Source organism: Corticium candelabrum, chromosome 12 (assembly GCF_963422355.1).
Source record: "Corticium candelabrum chromosome 12, ooCorCand1.1, whole genome shotgun sequence".
Classification (NCBI taxonomy): Eukaryota; Metazoa; Porifera; class Homoscleromorpha; order Homosclerophorida; family Plakinidae; genus Corticium; species Corticium candelabrum.
Genome location: NC_085096.1, coordinates 290,001 through 312,057, shown reverse-complemented (window position 1 = coordinate 312,057; position 22,057 = coordinate 290,001). Strand labels below are relative to the sequence as shown.

At 40.6% G+C, this 22,057-nt stretch overlaps 4 protein-coding genes and 1 long non-coding RNA gene across 9 annotated transcripts in view; 1 reads left to right on the top strand and 4 right to left on the bottom strand.

Annotated features, from left to right (window-relative positions):
* Positions 1-1,632: 1,632 nt before the first annotated feature.
* Positions 1,633-9,336, bottom strand: LOC134188155 (transmembrane protein 161B-like). 3 transcript variants are annotated; one of them, XM_062656352.1, is made up of 12 exons: positions 8,911-9,336; positions 8,741-8,838; positions 8,563-8,673; positions 7,417-7,483; positions 7,172-7,356; positions 5,883-6,040; positions 4,896-4,956; positions 4,687-4,830; positions 3,395-3,499; positions 3,068-3,242; positions 2,783-2,879; positions 1,633-2,099 (listed from the first exon to the last, which is right to left on the bottom strand). In XM_062656352.1, exons 1-12 carry the CDS (start codon positions 8,911-8,913, stop codon positions 1,840-1,842), a joined length of 1,464 nt encoding a protein of 487 aa, XP_062512336.1. In that variant the 5' UTR covers positions 8,914-9,336; the 3' UTR covers positions 1,633-1,839. The 3 variants fall into 3 exon arrangements, with proteins under 3 accessions (XP_062512336.1, XP_062512335.1, XP_062512337.1); XM_062656351.1 differs by having other exon boundaries at positions 8,741-9,336; XM_062656353.1 differs by lacking the exons at positions 7,172-7,356; positions 7,417-7,483 and having other exon boundaries at positions 8,741-9,335.
* A 388-nt stretch (positions 9,337-9,724) lies between these two features.
* Positions 9,725-13,247, top strand: LOC134187977 (NLR family CARD domain-containing protein 3-like). Its single transcript, XM_062656161.1, has 3 exons — positions 9,725-9,945; positions 10,643-11,540; positions 12,936-13,247. Exons 1-3 carry the CDS (start codon positions 9,747-9,749, stop codon positions 13,198-13,200), a joined length of 1,362 nt encoding a protein of 453 aa, XP_062512145.1. The 5' UTR covers positions 9,725-9,746; the 3' UTR covers positions 13,201-13,247.
* A 179-nt stretch (positions 13,248-13,426) lies between these two features.
* On the bottom strand, positions 13,427-17,461 carry LOC134187874 (uncharacterized). Its single transcript, XM_062656042.1, has 6 exons — positions 15,795-17,461; positions 15,681-15,738; positions 15,303-15,610; positions 15,165-15,210; positions 13,818-14,142; positions 13,427-13,755 (listed from the first exon to the last, which is right to left on the bottom strand). Exons 1-5 carry the CDS (start codon positions 17,433-17,435, stop codon positions 13,847-13,849), a joined length of 2,349 nt encoding a protein of 782 aa, XP_062512026.1. The 5' UTR covers positions 17,436-17,461; the 3' UTR covers positions 13,427-13,755; positions 13,818-13,846.
* Positions 17,462-17,468: 7 nt separating this feature from the next.
* LOC134188246 (ankycorbin-like) lies at positions 17,469-20,832 on the bottom strand (the record flags this gene model as incomplete). The annotated part of the gene is made up of 3 exons (XM_062656442.1): positions 20,353-20,832; positions 18,966-19,902; positions 17,469-18,895 (listed from the first exon to the last, which is right to left on the bottom strand). Coding segments are annotated over exons 1-3 (2,844 nt in total), but the record flags the coding sequence as incomplete, so codon positions are not given.
* A 595-nt stretch (positions 20,833-21,427) lies between these two features.
* Positions 21,428-22,057, bottom strand: part of LOC134188059 (uncharacterized) — a 5,250-nt gene continuing 4,620 nt past the window's right edge. For all 3 annotated transcript variants that reach the window (XR_009971248.1, XR_009971250.1, XR_009971249.1), the window contains one exon: positions 21,428-21,629. This is a non-coding gene — a long non-coding RNA (uncharacterized LOC134188059). The remainder of the gene's footprint in view (positions 21,630-22,057) is intronic.

Sequence of the window (22,057 nt, the reverse complement as noted above, 5' to 3'; positions counted from 1 at the left end):
GACTCAAATGCTTAGTAACCCTGCAAATCACTAAATTTCAAACTTACAGCAAATTTTGCCAGCCCCCACACTTAATAACGACCGGCTCCTATTTATTAATTTATTAAACACACACTGACTGAAAGATTGTGTTTGTTGTTGCTCACAAATGGTCAACAAGGAATACTCAAAATTTCTCTGTTCTTCATCAAGAAGCAACTTCATCAAAAAGAGCACTAAGCTTTAGTGGATGTAAGCTATGGAACAGTTTGCCAGAGTGTGTGATAAGAGCCAGTCTCTTGACTCGTTTAAACGTTTGTATAAGCCAATTGTAATGTGTTTAGTGTAATCGTGTTAATTGTACTGTAATCTTAGACGTTTGCTGTTGCTGCTGTTTGTTATGTGTATTAGGCGTTGTGTCTGTTCGATGCTGCAGGGTACTGTGGAAGACTAGTGACTGAACAGTATTATTTCCCTGGGTAAATAAATAACTCATCGTCGTCGTCGTCGTCGTCGTCGTCATCATCATCATCATCACAAGTTGTGAAGAAAATTATTGATAGAGGAAGGGAGATTTCATGTATAATTTGAGATAAGGAAACTTGGAGCAAGTTTAGGGTTATTTAATTAATTATGTATTATTTTTAATTATTTAAAAAAGGTCTCCAAACCTGTTTGTCAGACACACCCACGCATGCACATCTTGAGGGAGTAGATCTTGCACACACGTTTTACATAATGAAAGCTCACATGTATGACCTGGTACACAAACACAACGAGATAAACATGTCACATAGATCACTTAATTAAAATGAATTTTAAACTAAATACAGAACATATCTCAGCTAGCACTGCCCATGTTTCTTTGTGACAGTTCTTCCCAGACAATAAACCAGAGCATGGTTGTGGGGAGGAGAAATTTGAGGTTCGTGTGTACACACACACACACACACACACACACACACACACACACACACACACACACACACACACTCACACACACACACACACACACACACACACACACACACACACACACACACACACACACACACCTTGAGGTAGATCTTGCAAACAAGTTTTACAGCTCAGCTCATGTGTGTGACCAGGTGCTGACAGCTACAATGCAAAATGAACATTTCACATAAATCACCAACTTCATCAGTTAATTAAATTTACAATATCACAAATTTCTTAAAAAATATTTAAACTAAATACAAAACATACCTCAGCTGGCACTGCTCATGTTTTCTGGTGACCGTCCTTCCCAAACAAAGAAACCAGTGTACAGTATATGAGGGTTCTTGCAACAACAATCACATGACTTATTGGTAAACAATAAGAATCTTACAGAAAAAGAAAGTCACATATATGGATCCACAAGAATTCCAAATATTCAAATGTTCCACACAAAGTTACAGACAGACAGACAGACAAAAGACAGACAGACATGCAGACAGACATACACACAGACAGATACACAGACAGACAACAGACAGACAGACAAACAGACAGACAGATACACAGACAAGCAGACACACAGACAAACAACCAGACAGACAAACAGACAGACAGACAGACAGACAAACAGACAGACAGACATGTACACTAGTCACATAATTATCCTTTAGCTTCCAACTACCTAGCTATTGAAAAAGGAATTAGCAAGAAAAATGGAGCACGCAACCAATACTTTTACAACACGCTGCAGTCCATACAAACCAACAGCAACAAAGTTAGTTCCTAAAACCATCAACTCATGATCATTTCGTGTATACCACATCACATAACTCATAGAATCAGCTCTAATTAAATTTCTATTTCACACTTTCAATACACTATTTCCACCTCTCCCCTTCACTACACGGCTGCACATCTGTAATACATAATTCCCAACGAAGATAATCCAAACCATACGGTGACCATCCACCAGCAGCCAAACATCACATGTTTTTCCCAAAAGACGGGAGTGTCAATAACTTCAGCTAATTGTGAGATGACAAAGCCAAGCTGTTGAACTGCCTCGTCTTCAGCATTCACACCCCACTTGTAACGACTGACTGATGCAGTGCTGTTGTGTAGTAAGAGAAGGTGATGACCTTGAGAGAAACTGTAGCTTCCTGGAAAGAACAAGATAAGTGTTATACACTACTGATGTGGTTGTTTGTCCTACTGATTATGCCATCAGTGTATAATCTTATTCATTTCATAATCATTTGCAATGTCTCGAGATTTCACTTGTCATTGCATGAAGTATGTGCAGTCATTTGTTTATATGTCTGGCTATTTGTCTGCCTATCTGTCTGTCCACTTGTCTGTCCACTTGTCTGTACATTTGTCCATTTGTATGTATATCTGTCTGTCCACTTGTCTGTCCATTTGGCTGTCTATTTGTCTGTTTAATTATCTGTACATTTGTCTGTCCACTTGTCTGGATATTTGTCTGTCCATTTGTATGTCCATGTCTTTCCATATCTGTTTGTTCATTTCTTTGTCCATTTGTCTGTCCAATTGTTTGTCCACTTGTCTGTCTATTTGTCTGTCCATCTGTCTTTCAGACTGTCTGTTCATTTGTCTGTCTATTTGTATGTCCATCTGTCTGTCCATTTATTTGTCTATCTGTCTGTCATGATATCTGTCCATCTATCAATCCGTTCACCTCTTCATCCATTCACTCATCCTTACATCTACTCATCTGCATATCTGCCTTACTGCCTAATTATCTGCATTCATGCCTACCCACTCATCCAATGAGCATACATACTCATACATACTATACCTACACATGATCATCTAAACATACCAAACGAATGAGCAAGAAGTGCCAACGACATAAGAACAATAACTGGCACGAGGTACTGCAAAGCCACGCCGACCAAGTACAAAGACACTCTCTGAATCTGCCACAAACAACAACAATAATAAATAATTAATATCAACAAAATCAGTAATCTATTACACACACACACGTGATACACACACACACACACACACACACACACACACACACACACACACACACACACGACACACACACACACACACACACACACACACACACACACACACAGTACATGCACGTTGTTACCATTGTCTGCAGCTCAACGGCCATTATCCTTCCTGGTTCTCGTTTTGATTGAATAAATCGTTCTTCTGCAAGAGCTAAATGTGTCTGCAGATGCAGACGAAGTAGAGCGATACGGAAAAGGCAGAAGCAAAAGATGGCACCCAAACGAAAAACATCAAACAGCTCGTCTGTCAACCTAATGAATACAACACAACAATCACCTTTCAATAAATCAATGTTGAGTTGATTTCAATGTGTGTAGATGTGTGTGTGTGTGTGTGTGTGTGTGTGTGTGTGTGTGTGTGTGTGTGTGTGTGTGTGTGTGTGTATGCACGTACACCATCATACTTGCTATCTGAAGATGTTTCACTGACAAAAGAGTCTCTTGCCAAAGGTTTGACCCACATGATTGACAAAAACAACGGAGCAAAAAAATTTATGTTGCACAAAATACTAGAAGAATAATGAAAAAATGTAAAGAATACTCCATTCAGCTGTCTGTCTGACTGTCTGTTTGTCTCTTTGTTTGTCTGTCAATCCATCTGTCTGTCTGTGTCTGCGTGTCTGTCTGTGTGTCTATCTGTCTGTGTGTCTATCTGTCTGTCTGTCTGTCTGCCTGTTTGTGTCTGTCTGTCTGTCTGTCTGTCCGTCTGTCTGTGTCTTTCTGTCTGTCTGTTTGTCGGTATGTCTGTTTGTGTCTGTCTGTCTGTCTGTCTGTCTGTCTGTCTGTCTATCTCGGATGTTGGTAGCGTTGTCTTCTACTTTGTATTGTGTGGGAAGAAGTTCATCAGAGGGCCAAGGGAGTAGGAATTTCAAGTCGACGTGTGAGGCTTCGACTGCTACCGTTCCAAGGAAGACTTGTGTCCATGTGTCTTCAATGTCATTTCCTCTGTCGGCACGCTGTCTTCACCTCCTTCTTGTGGCTTATGTCGCTATCTGTTATCTCTGAGCTTAGCATCTGCCTTCGTCTAGCAACTGGATGGTCTCGTGTCGTCATTTCTTTGTCCCATCATCATCTTGTGGCTTCAGTTGGCATCTGCTGTCAGTCAAGGTTGTGTAAGCACCTTTCTCTGCTCTCTGAGCTCCGCATCCGCCTTCGTCTCACAGTTGGATTGTCATTTGTTGCCTTTTCTTTGTCAACTCATTTTCTTGTATCAACGTGCTCTAGATGGTTTTAGTATTTGATTTCGACATTCAAGGCCAAGTTCATCAGTTAATCTATGACTTTGTTGCTTGCAAGGACTGATTTGATTTTATAAATTCCTAGCCTATGTACTAGTAGAGTCTGTATGAGAATAAAGTATCTGTCTGTCTGTCTGTCTGTCTGTCTGTCTGTCCAATACATATATTTTCAATATTGAAATCTACAATCAACACAACTAAGCAACTCTACTGTCCCAATTGCACAAAATCTCTACCAAACTAAAACTCTACAGAAACCAGCCCTATATAGGGCTGTACAGTAAAGCACATTAATAATTGTGTATATTGTTCATTCTCTTCACTTTCCTTGTATGTTCCAGTAAGCGGGATGTCTTCCTGGTAATCACTCTAGCGTGTCTGTCTGTCTGTCTGTCTGTCTGTCCACATCTTGTGTCATTCCAACCATCAACCACTAAAACACAAGCTAAGAACCTTACGATATCAACTTGCTGCTCGTCTGTTTAAGTGAGTCAAGATGCAATCTCGCCATCCGAAAACTGGGAAACGTAAGAAATGATGCCACCAGCCCACACAGCGCACCCAAGATCAGCTTCCACACAGTCAATGCCCCTTGCCATTCCCTACCATACAAACAATCTACAATGACACAACAACAAACGACGACTTCATCATGTAAAGACATCACCCTGTTGTAATGCTCGTCTTCTGCTTAAAGACAGTCGCTTTTGCCGTAATGTTGTCAAACGCTAAAGTGCAACATAAACATTGCTTTAAAGCTGCAAAGGTAAACATGCAAATGAGGGCAGTAGGACACCACACTGCCTGTGCAGCATGGGCATTCAGGCTTTTTCAAGAAGTTGTTCAGTCTGCATCACAAATTGCCACTTCCGGTTTTGGTGCTGGGTAATTAAATAAGTAATATATTTTTAAAATTTATATGGTCAGACAGAATTCTAGTTGAAGTTCTTTGACTATATCCTGTTGGACTGACATTCAGTTTGGCAGCAATTGGGTAATGAATGAACGGAAACCGAGGCTATTTATCTGGGTAGTTTAGTTGCTCTGTTTCTTCAGGCTCTGATAAAATGGCTACTGTACAAGTCGGTTGCTTGCCCTTCCAGATGTTGGTGACACTCCTTAGCAACTGATTGACTTCAAGTTTTGTAGATGTTAATATCAATAAAGGCACTTGACAAGGGCGTTGCCAAAGCCACGCTCATGTAGCGCGCGCTAGGCTGCATAGGTTTACATTTCACTCCTACGATGCTGCAAATCAATGTATAATTGTATCTATCGATAAATTAGATTATTGCATTAGAGAGATGCATCCAACTTGTAGTAAAGAGATGCATACTCTCTCAATATATTAGATTACATTGTATTGGAAAGATGCATCTCTCAATACATTAGATTACATTGTATTAGAAAGATGCATCTCTCAATACATTAGATTACATTGTATTGGAAAGATGTATCTCCCAATACATTAGATTACATTGTATTGGAAAGATGTATCTCTCAATACATTAGATTACATTGTATTGGAAAATGCATCTCTCAATACATTAGATTACATTGTATTAGAAAGATGCATCTCTCAATACATTAGATTACATTGTATTGGAAGATGCATCTCTCATTACAATCAGAGCAATGTGTATATTAGCTTTACCTTTGTCGATGCCAAGCTCCAATATTCCATCGTCCAACAGCATGACGGCCATTGCAATGACAAAGAAACAACAACCGCAGAGAATCATCAATGATTGCTCTCCATGTGCTCCTCCGGAACCGCGAAAAAGTGCCATGTTGAACAGGTAAAAAATATACCTAAAATCAAAATCAAATCAAACTATCAAATTTTAATTGTCTGGTCATGCACACACCTGTGCATACATGTACATACGTCTCTTTGTTAGTCAATCTTTCTGTCTGTCTGTCCATCCGTCTGTCTGTCAGTTTGTCCAAGACCTAGATTTCTCTGTCTCTCTGTCTGTCTATCTGTCTATCGGTATTTTATTCAATAGAACAAAGTACGTACAGATGGAGGCTAAATCCTCTACAACACAATGTCCTCATCAGTCCAATTAACTACACACGTGCTTGCTCCTTTACTAAAAAAAAGTAAAGGCCAAATGGCCTTGGAAAAACACAAATTAACTAGCATCATCTAAAAGTCTCTCCACTTTCCTGTAGATGACTCGAGCATTGGCTTTTTGTAGCTGAATGGACATGCGCTCCCTCCAATGTGTCTTGAATGAGGAGGCATTTGTCTGTCTATCTGTCTGTCTATCTGTCTGTTTGTCTGTCTGTCTGTCTGTCTATCTATCTGTCTGTCTGTCTGTCTATCCATCTGTCTGTCTTAGATGTCTGTCTATCTGTCTGTCTGTCTGTCTATCTGTCTGTCTATCTTATCTGTCTGTCTGTCTGTCCAAGACCTAGATTTCAAACACGATCAGTCTGTGTGTCTATCTGCCTGTCTGTCTGTCTGTCTGTCTGTCCAAGACCTAGGTTTCTCTGTCTATCTGTCTGTCTGTCTGTGTATCTGTGTATCTGTCTGTCTGTCTGTCTGTCCATCTGTCTGTCTGTTATAGTCTGTCTGTCTGTCTGTTAGTCTTTCTGTCAGTCTGTCTGTGTGTCTGTCAATCAGTCTGTGCAGTACATATATTTCAAACACAATCAGTCTGTCTGTCTGCATGTCTGTCAATCAGTCTGTCCAATACATATAATTAAACATAATCAGTCTGTCTGTCTATTAGTCAGTCTGTCTGTCTATTAGTCTGTCTGTCTGCCTGCCTGTCATCCAGCTGTCTGTCTGTATGTATGCATGTATGTCCACTTGTCTAAGACATCCATCTGTTTGCCTGATTATTGCCTGTCCATCTGCCTCTCTATCAACCACATCAATTCAGTCATACAACTCCATGCTACCCACCCTAACAACCCATACATTCAACATACATAGAATTAAAAAACGCAACCAGCAGCCATATGATGCTAAGATTCATCTCTTGTGACTCCATTTCCGGCCAGCACATAAAGTATATTTGAGTCAATACGTAAACGGCAAGCGAACTCAAACCGAAGTTGACGATCCACTCGTAATTGTCACAGAAATGGATGTTGTAGAGGTCACTGCATTGGATCTAGACAGAACACACGTTAGTGGAGAAAACGTTGAGAATGTCATTAAATGTCAAGACGACCTTTTCGGTTTCTAATTCAATGTCGTTGTCACGTGGAACGCTGAACATGACGTCGTTGAGAATGACACTGTAAGAGATAGAAACTTGTATGCGAATGTATTGGTCTGGTAGGGTCTTGGAAAGTTTGTTTGTCTTCAAGTTTGGGGCCTCGTTCTCTTGCTAGCCTGTTTGTCTTTCTTTGTGTGTTTAGATTGTTGGCCAATCTGACTGGCTGCTCATTTGTTTGTCTGTCTGTTTATATATATATATATATATATATATATATATATATATATATATATATATACGTGTAGGCGTGTCTGTCTGTCTGTAGTACATGTCTGTCTGTCTGTCTGTAGTACGTGTATGTGTCTCTGTCTGCAGTACATGTACGTGTGTCTGTCTGTTTGTAGTATGTGTGTCTGTCTGTACTACGTGTCTGTCTGTCTGTAGTACGTGTGTCTGTCTGTACTACGGGTCTGTCTGTCTGTAGTATGTGCACGTGTGTGTCTGTACTACATCTGTCTGTCTATCTGTAGTACGTCTGTCTGTCTGTCTGTAGTATGTGTGTCTGTCTGTCTGTAGTATGTGCATGTCTGTCTGTAGTACGTGTGTCTGTCTGTCTGTAGTATGTCTGTCTGTCTGTCAAATTTTCATATATTTTTATACATCAAAGCTAATACAGGTGAAACTAAAGTAACAGCTAATGAACAACAAGTGTCACAACTACAATTACTGTCTGTAGTACGTGCATGTCTGTCTGTAGTACGTGTCTGTCTGTCTGTCTGTAGTATGCGTCTGTCTATCTGTCTGTGGTACGTGTCCGTCTGTCTGTATGTAGTACGTGTCTGTCTGTCCGTAGTACGTGTCTGTCTGTCTGTCTGTTGTACGTGTCTGTCTGTCTGTCTGTAGTACGTGTCCGTCTGTCTGTCTGTAGTACGTGTCCGTCTGTCTGTCTGTCTGTAGTACGTGTCTGTCTGTCTGTCTGTAGTATGTGTCTGTCTGTCTGTCTGTCTGTCTGTAGTACGTGTCTGTTTGTCTGTATGTAGTACGTAATAATGTTCATCAAACAATAACTTGTACTGTCTGTCTGTCTGTCTGTCTGTCTGTACGTATGTATGTATCATATGTATGTCTTTCTCCCATCCTGTCCACCAGTCCTCTTACCCTGCAGGATCCTGCACCTTCCTCTTATCCTTTCCCTTCTTGCTACTCACCACCTGCCCCACTCGATACCTCCACAACAGATCAGTAGACGGCTCCTTATACCTCTTCAAACTGAAAGTCAGAATGCAGACACTCACACGTGCATCCAACACACACACACACACACAAACAACCGCACCCTCTAATACTAAACTGCGCAGGCGAGATGTATGGAATGACTTTGTGCAACAGTGTTGCTACAATGAGTGTGATCACCAACTGGATGCCCATTACAGCCTGAAAAGAGACGTCTACGTCACTTATTTTAATAGACATGCAGATTGTTGTGTGATAGAGTGACTTTCTTACCATTGAGACGACTGTGTGTGAGCTTGCAGACACGTCCTGCTGCAGTACTGTTAGTTGTAGGGTATGTAAAGTGGTCAATAAGTCACGTGTTATATTGTGTGGTCACGTGGTGCAAGTGGGATGCAGATATCTAACGCACGTTAGCAATATGAGTTACATGATATGTACCGGTTGTGTAATGGGTCAGTTGATTGCTGAAACACAATCATGCAAACACATAAAACACTATACATATGTATACTGCATACACAGTGTATCTAGCAAATATTGTCTATAAATAAAATACATAAAGTAGTCACGTGATTCTACTGCAACTTCATGTTGTATGTATTGCTTTGAGGCTTTAATTCATTAAGACATATAACGGTATTAGAGCTCGTTATTTCTACAGTTACCAATTGAAAACTGGACTCACACACAGACATCTGTCCAAAATTAATAAATTAATAAATTAATAAATTTTATTTTTATTCTTTATTAATATTAATGATACACTTCATTGTAGCAAACAGCTGCTACATTTTTACAACATTAATTAATGTTTTTAGATTTACTATTATTTATTTTAATTTTTAAATAAATTTTTATTCTTTATTAATAATTAATTAACGTTAACTTGTATCTAAATGTAGCAAAATTTGCTTTTACGACACTGACTTCAAACAATCATAAAAATTAATTTATATTTAAATTAATTAAAGTTAAAAAGTTAAAATTAAATTTTTACCATATTTGGTGATTACATCCGGGCTCTACGCTAATCCAATTAAAGTGTTGCTACGTCAATTAATTAGCTGCACGTGACATATTACACAAACATAGTACGGTACAGTAGCATGTCTAAGCACTCTGAGAAGCAGCGTTCCCTATTGAAACGTCTGGAAGAGAACGATTCGACGCTGACGAGCGTCTCTCTGTCTCTCAGCAGCAGCCCAAACGATTTGTCTACATTGCAGCGTCTGCGCAGGAGTAGCCACATTCAAGAGCTTAACCTCTCTATGTCTCTAGCAGACGACCAAGTGCATCTCATCGCTGGTCAGTAAGGAGGCGTTCCGGAACGACAGTGCGCGCCACACCTACTTATAGCCACGCCTGTTTAGTTTTTGCTTGCGTGCGTATTTTGTTTTGTTGTTGTGTGTGCGTGCGCCTGTCTGTGTGTTTATCTGGTGTGTGTGTGTGTGTGTGTGTGTGTGTGTGTGTGTGTGTGTGTGTGTGTGTTTGTGTGTGTGTGTGTGTGTGTGTGTGTGTGTGTGTGTGTGTGTGTCTGTCTGTCTGTCTGTCTGTCTGTCTGTCTGTCTGTCTATGTGTGTATGTATGTACATGTATAATATGTATGTATAATATGTATGTATAATGTATGTGTCAGTATGTATGGATGTATCAGTATGTATGTATGTTTGTATGTATGTATGTATGTCCATCTTTAGTCTGTCTGCTCTGTCGATCTGTCTATCTATCTGTCTGCCTATCTCCCTGTTTGATCTGTCTGTCTGTCTGTCTGCCTACCTACCTACCTGTCTGTCTGTCTGTCTGTCTGTCTGTCTGTCTGTCTGCCTGCCTGTGTATTTTTGCTAATGTTTGTATGCATGTACTGCAACCATAAAATACACGCACGTTTGCCACCTCTCTAGCTCTTCCCCCCCCCAAGTCAGTCATTATCCACATGACTGCATCATTCTCCTCTCCACCTCCTCACCTATTCTCCTCATCCAATTCTCTTCTCTTCTTACAGCTGCGTTGACTCCCATCACATCAATACAAACACTCTGTCTCGACCTTCAAGAAGTCTCCGACTCGGGCTTCGCTCGACTCATCAATCTACTCAAAGACTGTCCATCTCCAATCAAGCGATTCGAACTCCGCACTAATCGACTCTCATCCGATGGATCTGCACTTATTATTGAGTCTCTCTTGTGTCACATGACCATTAATGAGCTCGACCTCTATGCCACCGAATTGGACTACTATGATTTAGTTATAGGTGACAGCGGGGTCAAACATATTAGAGCCGCTCTGGCAAAGCGCAATAAGCCCATGAAATACCTCGGAATCCGACAGCATGGAATCACAGATCTCGGAGTGTCGGTTTTAACACAAGGTATCCGGGATAGTCCAGGTGTTTATAGTCTTAGTCTTCAAGGCAACGGTATTACCCAATCAGGAGCGTCGGTTTTGGCGCGTTTCATCAAAGAAACCGACACTTTGAAGTCGATCGATTTGGGAGAAAACGGAATAGGAGACGAAGGAGCTATCGTTTTAGCTCAAGCTCTCTGCGTCAACCGCACCGTTCATCACGTCAACTTGAAAGCATGTGGAGTCGGTGACGGCGGCGCGATGCGATTTGCTGAAGCGCTATACAACGCACCGGACACGCGAGGCCTTCAAATTTTAATTCTGGATTTTAACAACAAGGTGGGAGATGCTGCTGTGGAAATGATTGCTCAAGCATTGAAAACAAATAGGACAGTCAAAGTGCTGAGTGTTAAGTATTGTCGAGTGGGAGATGAGGGAGGTGTGCAGGTGGCTCGATCGTTGAAGGAGAACGATTGTTTGGAAGAGCTGCATTTGGATGGAAATGATGTGGGAGATGCAACAGCATTAGAACTAGCGGAAGCAATCAAGATCAATAGGTTGGCGTGTGTGTTTAATTGTTTGTTTGTGTTTGTTTGTTTGTATGGGTGTGTCTGTTTGTGTGGGTGTGTCTGTTTATTTTTGTGTGGGTGTCATTGTTTGTTTGTGTGAGTGTGATTGTTTGTTTGTGTGTGTGTGTCTGTTTGTTTGTGTGTGTGTGTCTGTTTGTTTGTGTGTGTCTGTTTGTTTGTGTGTGTGTCTGTTTGTTTGTGTGTGTGTCTGTTTTTTTTTGTGTGAGTCTTTTGGTTATTTGTGTGGGTGTGTCTGTTTTTTTTGTGTGTGTGTGGGTGTGTCTGGGGTTTTGTGTGTGGGTGTGTCTGTTTATTTGTGTGGGTGTCTGTTGGTTTTTGTGTGGGTGTGTTTGTTTATTTGTGTGTGTGTGTGTGTCTGTTTGTGTGTGGGCTGTGTGTCTGTTTGTTTTGTGTGGGTGTGTCTGTTTGTGTGTGTGTGTGTGTGTGTGTGTGTGTGTGTGTGTGTGTGTGTGTGTGTGTGTCTGTTTGTTTTGTGTGGGTGTGTTTGTTATTTGTATAGGTGTGTCTGTTTGTTTGTGTGTGTCTGTTTGTTTGTGTGGGTGTGTCTGTTTGTTTGTGTGGGTGTGTCTGTTGGTTTTTGTGTGGGTGTTTTTGTTTATTTGTGTGGGTGTGTCTGTTTGTGTGGGTGTCTGTTTGTTTTGTGTGTGTGTGTCTGTTTGTGTGTGTGTGGTGTGTGTGTGTCTGTTTGTTTTGTGTGGGTGTGTTTGTTATTTGTATAGGTGTGTCTGTTTGTTTGTGTGTGTGTGTGTGTGTCTGTTTGTTTTTGTGTGTGTCTGTTTGTTTGTGTGTGTGTCTGCTTGTTTGTATGTGTGTGTTTGTTTGTTTGTGTGGGTGTGTCTGTTTGTTTGTGTGTGTGTGTGTGTGTCTGTTTGTTTTTGTGTGTGTCTGTTTGTTTGTGTGTGTGTCTGCTTGTTTGTATGTGTGTGTTTGTTTGTTTGTGTGGGTGTGTCTGTTTGTTTGTGTGGGTGTGTGTGTGTCTGTTTGTTTTTGTGTGTGTCTGTTTGTTTGTGTGTGTGTCTGCTTGTTTGTATGTGTGTGTTTGTTTGTTTGTGTGGGTGTGTCTGTTTGTTTGTGTGGGTGTGTCTGTTTGTTTTTGTGTGGGTGTGTTTTGTTTATTTGTGTGGGTGTGTCTGTTTGTTTTTGTGTGTGTCTGTTTGTTTTTGTGTGGGTGTGTTTGTTTATTTGTATAGGTGTGTCTGTTTGTGTGGGTGTGTCTGTTTGTTTGTGTTTGTGGGTGTGTGTCTGTGTGTGTGTGTGGGTGTGATTGTGTGTGTGTGTGTGTGTGTGTGTGTGTGTGTGTGTGTGTGTGTGTGTGTGTGTGTGTGTGTGTGTGTGTGTGTGTGTGACTGTCATCTCTCCTAGAACTCTCCGTCACTTACATCTATCAAACACTCACATCCGAAATCAAGGCCAAGACAAACTAATCGATGCCTTGAAGGTAAACAACACCATACTATCCATCAGCCTTACAGACACATCAGGCAGTCGAGTCAGTGAAGTGTCAGCTGTAGAAGGATTACTAATGAAGAATCGTGAACTTGAAAGAGTGAGAGAGGAGTTAGAAAAGGTGAAGAAGGAAAGAGATGAAGCTCTGAACAAATTAGAGTTACTGGGACAAAATCAATAAAAAGATTAATATCAATTTTATGTTACAATATATTTTGTGAGTTACTATGGAAACTGGTTTAGTGCACTGCTTCTAGCTTGTGTGTGTGTGTGTGTGTGTGTGTGTGTGTGTGTGTGTGTGTGTGTGTGTGTGTGTGTGTGTGTGTACACGTGCATCACCCAACATCAAACACTGGCATACCTGTCTGGACCTACTCAGACCTCTCGAAAAGCAACATAGACAGGGCTCTTACTTCATATATGTCATTGACACATACATACTGTACATATTGATACATCTGCGTGTCTACCTACCTCTCTGAACTATATTGTCAGAGCAGAGTCTCAAAGCTTCCTTTCTCAAAGACGCTACTACATTTCATTGTATACGTCAGACATCTTTACAATCAATTTATACTTTACAAACAGCGGCAACCAAATCCCCTACATTCAACTACATCTATGACAGAGCAAACTGAAAAGATGTAAGAGTCCATCATATAAACTATTCACATCGTGACCTCACATGTTAAACGATTGGGGCAAACATCAGCTGAGAAATCCAACAGTTTTGTCCCTATACAATAACCAGACACATTTACAACTGTATACACTACATTCACCAATCAGTGCTGCTACCTGTTTCTGCAACTTGGTGACGACCTGAACTACTGTGGTGACACCTGCAGAACAGTTTCTTGTCCAAATACTTCATTTGCCTTAGTTCTTAGTCCTCGTTTGATCAATGTCTTAATCAGCACAGAACGATGAGCTTTGGCACCAACCTTGTTTCTCCAACTCTCCAACATGGCTTGAGCTTGAAGGAGAGGAGAAGCGTGCTCACTCTTTATAGCTGCAAGTTTCCCTGTAACTTCAAACAAGTCTGGAGCTAAAGTTGCAGCAAACTCTTGCCAACATCCTTGTATGACTTCAGAAAGGTGATTTAACTCCTCGGGTGTCACATCTACGAACAATTCATAGTACAATATTAATTACAATTGCAATAAATATTGATATAATTACTGGCACACATCAAATTAACATGATTTTGAGGCATTCAAGAAATATTTCTGTTGTAGATTTCAGTCTATTGAGACAGATATTTAGACATATGTTTGCCTTCAGTGTATGCAGATAAAACTCCCATTAGAGGTACATAAATCCTGTATATAAATAAGAACTCATGACCCAAAGGTCCCAGATGTTTCCATTCTCCAAATGCGCGCTCTAACCAATTGAGCTACAAATGACACAAACACACACACACACACACACACACACACACACACACACACACACACACACACACACACACATGCACACACGCGCGCGTGCACACATACACACACAACTGCATACACACCATTCTGTACACCAGTTTCCAATTACCATAATTGTCCGAAAAAGAGCCTCAGTTGATTATTTTCTTGCAAAATCTAACCTGCACTATGTCCAAATGACAACCCAGAAGTTGTCATTCAAGTAGAGGTGGTTAGTGTATAATATTGCGTTCATGTAAAGTATGCCTGCCAAAATTCAGCACAACAAAGATATAGCACTGTAGACTGACAATACATGTTGCATCATGTCACGTGGTGTTTGAATTATCTGCCACTTTCCTCGGGTAATAACAACGATATCCTCGACGCGTCCATATGATAACTAGTAATTGACAACACTCAAATCAAAGCAAGCACCAATGCTGTTCATGCACTAGTTTACACTCTAAAGTCTCCGAATTAATTAAGGCTGAACCTGATGTAATCTAATAAACATGGCTGTTTCACTAGGATGTTCATCTTATGGAAGCGCTTGTTCAGATAGTCGCTTATTCAGACATTTTTGTAATTACTAATTTCAACAAGCACATTTTTACTGTATAAACGTTGATCAAATGGGCACTTTTTCCAGACATTTACAGTATTATCATACAGTCTGTGACACAGAACTAAATATGAAGTTGATAGTCAACTATATTAATCTTACCTGTGGCTGCAGGTGATCTCGGCATTGTAGTACATGTGTCTGAGCTCTATACACAGAAACAAGTCATGCACAGATGATACACAATTGTGATAACTAAATTATTACCACAACTTGTCAAAAATGTCTAGTTTATCTCACCTGGCAGTATTCTTCTAGCACACAAGCAACATCATTTCTGTATATTGCACTAAGAGCCTTTATCAGTCGTCCTATTGTAGCTTCGTTAGCAATTACCATCCTGCACCATCGCTTTAGCACATAAAGAGTGGGGCTCACACACTTCTTGCTCACCACGTCTTCATTAAGAGGTCTGTTTAACAGTTCAGGCCATAACCTCCTCCAGTCATCTCCTAGATCATCATCTTCATCTAGAAGTTTAGACACTGCCAACAAACAAGCTGCATTTGGTTCATCAATGAGGAACTTGACTGGTGTCATATAGCTGACTAAAATACAAAAAATTAATAAATCATTAATTAATACAACAACATAGTACAACAAGTCAACAAAACATACTAGATTTATGCTGTAATGGCTGAGAAGTGCCACATACTGTTGACATCATTTCAGTGTCCTAAAAGTAAACAGCAATTCAGATAGAGACAAATATACAAAACAAAAGTTACTCACTGAAAACTTAAGATGTGGATACCAAAGAGAAAGTCTGTTAGGAGGTTGAATTTCATCTTTTGTCACACTGCTGTAGAGCTCAAAACGAGTATGTTGATATCCATCCAAAAAGATAAACTCAACTGTACAACTTTGTGATTCTGAAGTCGATGCTTCATACATAAATCCCAAATGCAACTTCAGACCTGCCATTCCTTGCTGTTTTGCCTTGTTGACAGCATTCACAATCCACTCACGAATAGCAACACACACCTTGGCATTGAGTGCTGTATGTGACAACACAGTCATTTGAAAGTTGTATCTGTTAAGAGCAAACTCCAGTCGATGACCAGGATAGATGTGGAAGTAGCCCACATTGCGATAAATAACTGCCAAGCGACAAAAACGTTTACACAGAAGAGTCAGTATTCTGTAGAATAATGGCTGAGGAATGCGGATGGGAGCAGATGACAAGATGAGAGGCAATGACTTCAGCTCATCGTTCATCTTATCTGATTCAAGACCAACTGCATGCTCCAGGAGGCAAGGAATGAAGCAAGCGTCTCTCTCAAACATATTCTGTTCTTCCTCACTATGCAATGGACCTTTGCTTTCTACATCAAAACTAAGGAAATCTTGGCAATTTGCTTCCTCCATATTTTCCTCTTCCAAAACAGAATACTCACACAGCAAATCATAGTGCCTCATCAGTGACACAATGAGACGTTGAGCAGAACCGGCATCTGATAAAAGATGTCTCACAAGAGACATTGTCATGATGCCTTTCTCTTTGCTGCGTTTTACATCATTCCATAACATGGGAGGAACATCACCTTCCATGTATATCGTGATCACTTTCTGCAGCTGTGATACAAACCATTCCACATCTAACACGACTTCTTCATCATCTCCACTCTTCAATGCCATGGGATGATACATCAACACTGCACGACTACTCAAATACTGCAGCAACACCAACAGCTCCTCTCGACTTTTGATTCCAGCAGCATTCATGGCAAGCTGCAGTAATTCATCAACAGTTGTCGTCTTCTTTGTTGGAGAAGAGACTTTCACTTCTCGTACCTTCTGCTCATACTTGAGCCATCTGATCGGCAATCTGTGATGTTGAGCCACCTTGTGAGCCACCTCCTCTGTCTTCTGACGAAGTAATTTCACCTGTGGATCTACGAATCCACTGTCTGGATCTGTCACTGTGTTATCCACATAGAAACACATTACATCTTTAGATGCCCATATGATATGCTCTGCCAGCACTGTGCCCTCCAGTTTCTTCCTTATGAATGCATCCTGTTTCTCCATCATTCCTGGTTGCTCCTTTAGCTCATCAGCATGTGTTCCTACTAGAAACATGGCAGGTGATCTGATTCCTACTTTCTCAAATATCATGATACGACGTGACTGATCACCTTCCATGATATGAACACCTGATACCCACTCTTCCAATCGATCAAAGTTTGTTTCGTTATCAAACAAAGGAATGTGGATAATTGTTCCATCTTCAGAGCGAAACATACATGGAGTCTTGCCGTCCATTGGTAGAGAAGCATTAAACACAATGTACATAAAACCAGCTTTTGACATGATCAAATGATGTGTGACATAGAACACATTCTGACCAGCATAGTCCAACACAGTAAGCATGATTTCTTTTTTAGCCTTTTGACGAGAATTTCGGTCTCTCAAACTCTTAGAAACCCTTTCTTGAATGTGTTGAGGTAAAGTAGTTGTGTTCTCAGTAGAAGATTCATCAACATTGAGAGGCAATGTCTCTTCAGATTGTGAAGATGAAGCTTTTGTTTGCTTCTTTCTATTGACTTTTGTTCCTTCCTGTTGCTGTTGTTGTTGTTGTTGCATGTCTTGATTGTCAGATGACAGCACATCAGTATTCCTTATGACTGATTGTGTCGTATTAGTTTTCTTTATTTTGGGCTGCGTAATGTTTTGACATTTAGAACCATCACTCATTCTAATGCCTTCATATTCAATTTCTTGAAATGAAGATGCAGATTCAACTGCCTTTCTTTTTCGTTTCTTTACTCTTTGTTTTTTAGGCTGCTGTTCTCGTTCTTGTTGACTGCTTGGTAAACGACTACCAAAACTTGTGACAATAGAGTTACTGTCTCGTTCATCTTCAACTGACTTATCTACATCCATTGAATCTCTTTCAAGCTGCTCATGTGATGTGGAACATGCTGAGACAACTTGCATGTTTGTACCACTTGGTGATTGCCATTCTGTAGCTGTGTTGGGAGGAAAGATGTTAGAATCTTTGCATGTTGACAAATTTAATGGCATCTGCAGTGACTGTTGCATATCTGATGCAGCCAACTGAGGAGGTTCAGAAACTGCTGAAATTGTTTGCTGTGTCTCCGACAACAATGATGAGACATCATCAGACCTCTCATTAGTAGCTATAGCAACACTCAACATAGGATTGATAACAGGAGAATGTATGGATGACATCTGGGATGAATCAACCCCATGATACAGTGAAGATTCAATGTCATCCTCAGACATAGCAGGGAATGATTGTAAATCCAAATCCTGTGTCAAAGATTCGATTGCATTCATAATAGGAGAAGGAATGGGTGACTGCTGCACAAAATCAACTTGTGATTCCTGACTTTTTGCAACCTCAATATCATCAGTAAAGGGAACAGAGACTGCTTGCATGTTTGAGTCTTGCTTTGACGATTTGCTTGCAACACGACTGCGTTTCTGTCTCTTTGGTGGTTGACCTTCTTTTGACTTGAAATATTGATCTTTCACTTGTGGTGTGTCGAGTGTATCTGCCATATTGATCACAACATTCTTCTCATATATTTCTGTGTAGTCAGCACTTGTGAGAGGGTTGGTCCAGTCACATGCTTCCTTCACAATAATCTGACACTTTGGATCAAACACCACTCCTCTTGTGCTCGGCTCATCACGATTGAACTTCTGCAGAGTGAGAGATTTTGTTAAGCTCGTCTTACCGGCACCATCACGACCGACAACATCAACACGTAAAAACACATTCACTGCTGATCCCTCATCACAACTTGACAGATAGATACGCAATGCTGCCTCTCCTTGAGACACAATCTCTTCAGGAAATGTTTCTATAAATAAAACAAATTCAAGTATTAAAAGGTAAATAAAAGATAAAAGTAGCACATTTCATTTACTCACCAAAAGCTTGAATGATTGATGCCATTTTGAGATTTCCTCGTTTTTCTGATCTCTTCACAGCAGATTCTTTTCCAATTACAACTTTCCTCAAATCAGCTCCATGTGACATAAGAAGTTGTGCTACATTGTTATCCTGTTTAACTATGGCTAAATGTAATGCAGTTCTCCCTCCCTTCATCTCAGCATCAACAATAGCACCGTGTTCTATCAGTAAACGACATAAGTCAATGTCCCCCAACTCTGCTGCTAGATGTAGAGGATGTTCATTATAAATTCGACGTCGATCATTGTGTAGAGGTACAACCTCAGCATTTACAGATGCTCCATGATCAATCAAATACTGACACAAAGTAAAGTCCTGCTGTTCAATTGCTGTGTGAAGGAGTAAGTAACCTGATCTGGAACGACAGTTTAATGCACTCAAACTAAATCTTTTTGAAGTGTCTAACTTAGCAATTAGTTCTAAAATGTGATGACACAAACGAGTGTCACCAGCTTCATTGGCACTATCTAAATTGGCTACAAGATCTTCCTTACCAATATTCACCTTTTCTAAGTCATTTAATGTAGAATAACCCAACTGTTCAAATAGCCAGCCAAATGTCTTAGCAAGTCTGTTCTTGAAAGCAACATGTAAAGGTAAGTTTCCTTCTCTGTCAGCTATATGAGGGTTCACTCCATGTGATATCAACTTATCACATAACTCAACACATTCAACACGACTCTTACAAGCCAAGTGCAGTAATGTCTCACCACATACATTCAATACATTGCAATCACCATCATTTTCAACTAACACATCAGCTGATTTCATATTTCCTTTCTGACATGCAACCTGTAGAGATGTGTCTCCATTGCCATCTGTAGCATTCACTTGAGCTCCCTTTGCTATGAGCATCACACAAACCTCAGGGCAATCTCTCTTGCTACAAGCTGCCTTATGAAGAGAAGTTTGATGAGAATTACTTGTAGCAAACACATCAGCATTGCAATCCAACAGATGTTGAACTGTTGACGTTAAACCAGCCTCACATGCCAAGTGTAGTGGTTGGTTTCCATCTTTATCCACTACATCAATCTTGGCATTATGTTTTAGTAAAATAGAACACAATTCAGGACAGTCTTTCTCTCCACCAGCTGCTGTATGTAGTGGTGTTTGTCCATCTCCATTCAATGCATTTACATCTGCTCTATTCGATAACAAAAAATGACTTGTTCTTGCATACCCTCGTCTCAATGCCAAGTGTAGTGGTTGGTTTCCATCTTTATCCACTGCATCAATCTTGGCTTTCTGTTTTAGTAAAATAGAACACACGTCAGGACAGTCATACTCTCCAACAGCTGCTCTATGTAGTGGTGTTTGTCCATCTTCATTCAATGCATTTACATCTGCTCCACAATCCACTAACAGCTGGACAGTCTCAATGTCTATATTTCTAGCTGCTATGTGTAAAGGGATGTCACCATGACGATCTGCTACATTCACACTCTCATTTGTTATCAGGTGATATGCAGGGGGAGAGTCAGGCCAACAAACTACAGCTCTGTGAAGGAGAGTTTCACCTCTAGTGTTGACAGAAGTAACGTCTGCTTTGTGATCAACTAACAGTTGACAGATATCGACACCATGATTATAAGCAGCCTCATGAAGCGGCGTATATCCACTACAGTCTGTCTGACTGACGTTCGCCCCTCGTGACAGCAAGAACGAAATAATATCTGAATTTCCACACGCGGCAGCAAAGTGTAGAGCTGTTGTTCTGTACGATGTATTATCCACATCATTCACGTTCCCTCCTTGTTCCACCAGTCGTCGAACCTTTGCCCATTGTCTTTTCCTCGCAGCTCTAGCGACATTTCCTTCCATCTCGTTGCGTTGAAGTTTACCAGAACGTTCATTAGCAACACGATCACACAACACAATCACTTATTCATCCATATCTCTCAAACATCTCATTTCTCTTACACAATCTCACAAAACGCTGCGAACACGCTACCCTACAAATAAGACATCCACCTGACGAACGAAACGCCAACAACCAATCACACAACGACACGACTTTCTCACGTGACAAATCATGTGATCACTCTCCACCCACCAGGATGCACAACTCATACAGTGGCGGAGGCGCAAAAGGCGCGCGCCTCTACCTCGTGCAGAGTACACGTCGTCGACTACTATTTTAGTATTGTAGAGCTTGCGTGCGCGTTTCATCGACTCCCACATATCGTTTGAACTAACGTGCACGTGTGTTCCATTCATCAACTCGAACTCTAGCGCGCCAGCCAGCCCCTCCCCCTTTTTGACTTCCCTTGGCCTGAGTATCCTCGATCCGCCACTGAAAAAGCTACAGTACTGTAGATCAAATCATATTGTTGAAACTTTCTCCAGCGTCTTGTTGCGTGTGACCTTAAATATGACGTCATCATAGCAAATGCACCTCAGACGACTAGAGAGCAGCTCATTTCATTGCATTTCATTGAGTGTATTGTGTGTTGCATTTTCATCTCTCTCTACCTTACATAAACCCTACATTCTATTGTCATTCTCACAGCTAGTAGAAATCTGTCATTCAAAGTCAATCTTACTGTCACCAGTCAAAATTCAAACTGAAAAATCTACAGGATACTAACTGTGGCTGCTGAGATGACGTCTTTGACGAACTGAAAACACAAACATAACAGTCAGCATTTGTATGACAGACTGACAGACAGAGACAGACAGACAGACAGACAGACAGACAGACAGTCTACCCGTACTGTCTACTCCTATCAACATTTTCATCATGGATTGTACACAACTTCATGCACGTCGTGATGTCTATCCACGTTATCAAGAAGACAGACAGACATGGTTCAGTTTTTTGTTCTTTAGTTGTCGTTGTAAGACCCTGCTATATATGGTCAACTGCAGTGTATCATGCATTGCTTAGTTTGATTTAGCCTGTAATAGTTCTGATTTATGAAAATATAATACTATTGATAGACAGAGAGACAAACAGACAAAGAGACAGACAAAGAGACAGACAAACAGACAGACTGACAGACAGGCAGACAGACAGACAGACAACATACAAACATACACACACACA

Excerpts from the sequence above, each read along its gene's own strand:
- LOC134188155 (XM_062656351.1), bottom strand. The coding sequence starts at position 8,913 with ATGGTAAGAAAGTCACTCTATCACACAACAATCTGCATGTCTATTAAA. Across the intron at positions 7,484-8,562 it reads AAGGTGCAGGATCCTGCAGG|TGTCATTCTCAACGACGTCA; the intron begins GTAAGAGGACTG and ends TATCTCTTACAG. Across the intron at positions 2,100-2,782 it reads ACTTCTTGCTCATTCGTTTG|GAAGCTACAGTTTCTCTCAA; the intron begins GTATGTTTAGAT and ends TGTTCTTTCCAG.
- LOC134187977 (XM_062656161.1), top strand. The coding sequence starts at position 9,747 with ATGTCTAAGCACTCTGAGAAGCAGCGTTCCCTATTGAAACGTCTGGAA. Across the intron at positions 9,946-10,642 it reads CCAAGTGCATCTCATCGCTG|CTGCGTTGACTCCCATCACA; the intron begins GTCAGTAAGGAG and ends CTCTTCTTACAG. Across the intron at positions 11,541-12,935 it reads GAAGCAATCAAGATCAATAG|AACTCTCCGTCACTTACATC; the intron begins GTTGGCGTGTGT and ends CATCTCTCCTAG.
- LOC134187874 (XM_062656042.1), bottom strand. The coding sequence starts at position 17,435 with ATGCTTACTGTGTTGGACTATGCTGGTCAGAATGTGTTCTATGTCACA. Across the intron at positions 15,739-15,794 it reads ATCCACATCTTAAGTTTTCA|GACACTGAAATGATGTCAAC; the intron begins GTGAGTAACTTT and ends GTTTACTTTTAG. Across the intron at positions 14,143-15,164 it reads GAGATCACCTGCAGCCACAG|ATGTGACACCCGAGGAGTTA; the intron begins GTAAGATTAATA and ends AATTGTTCGTAG.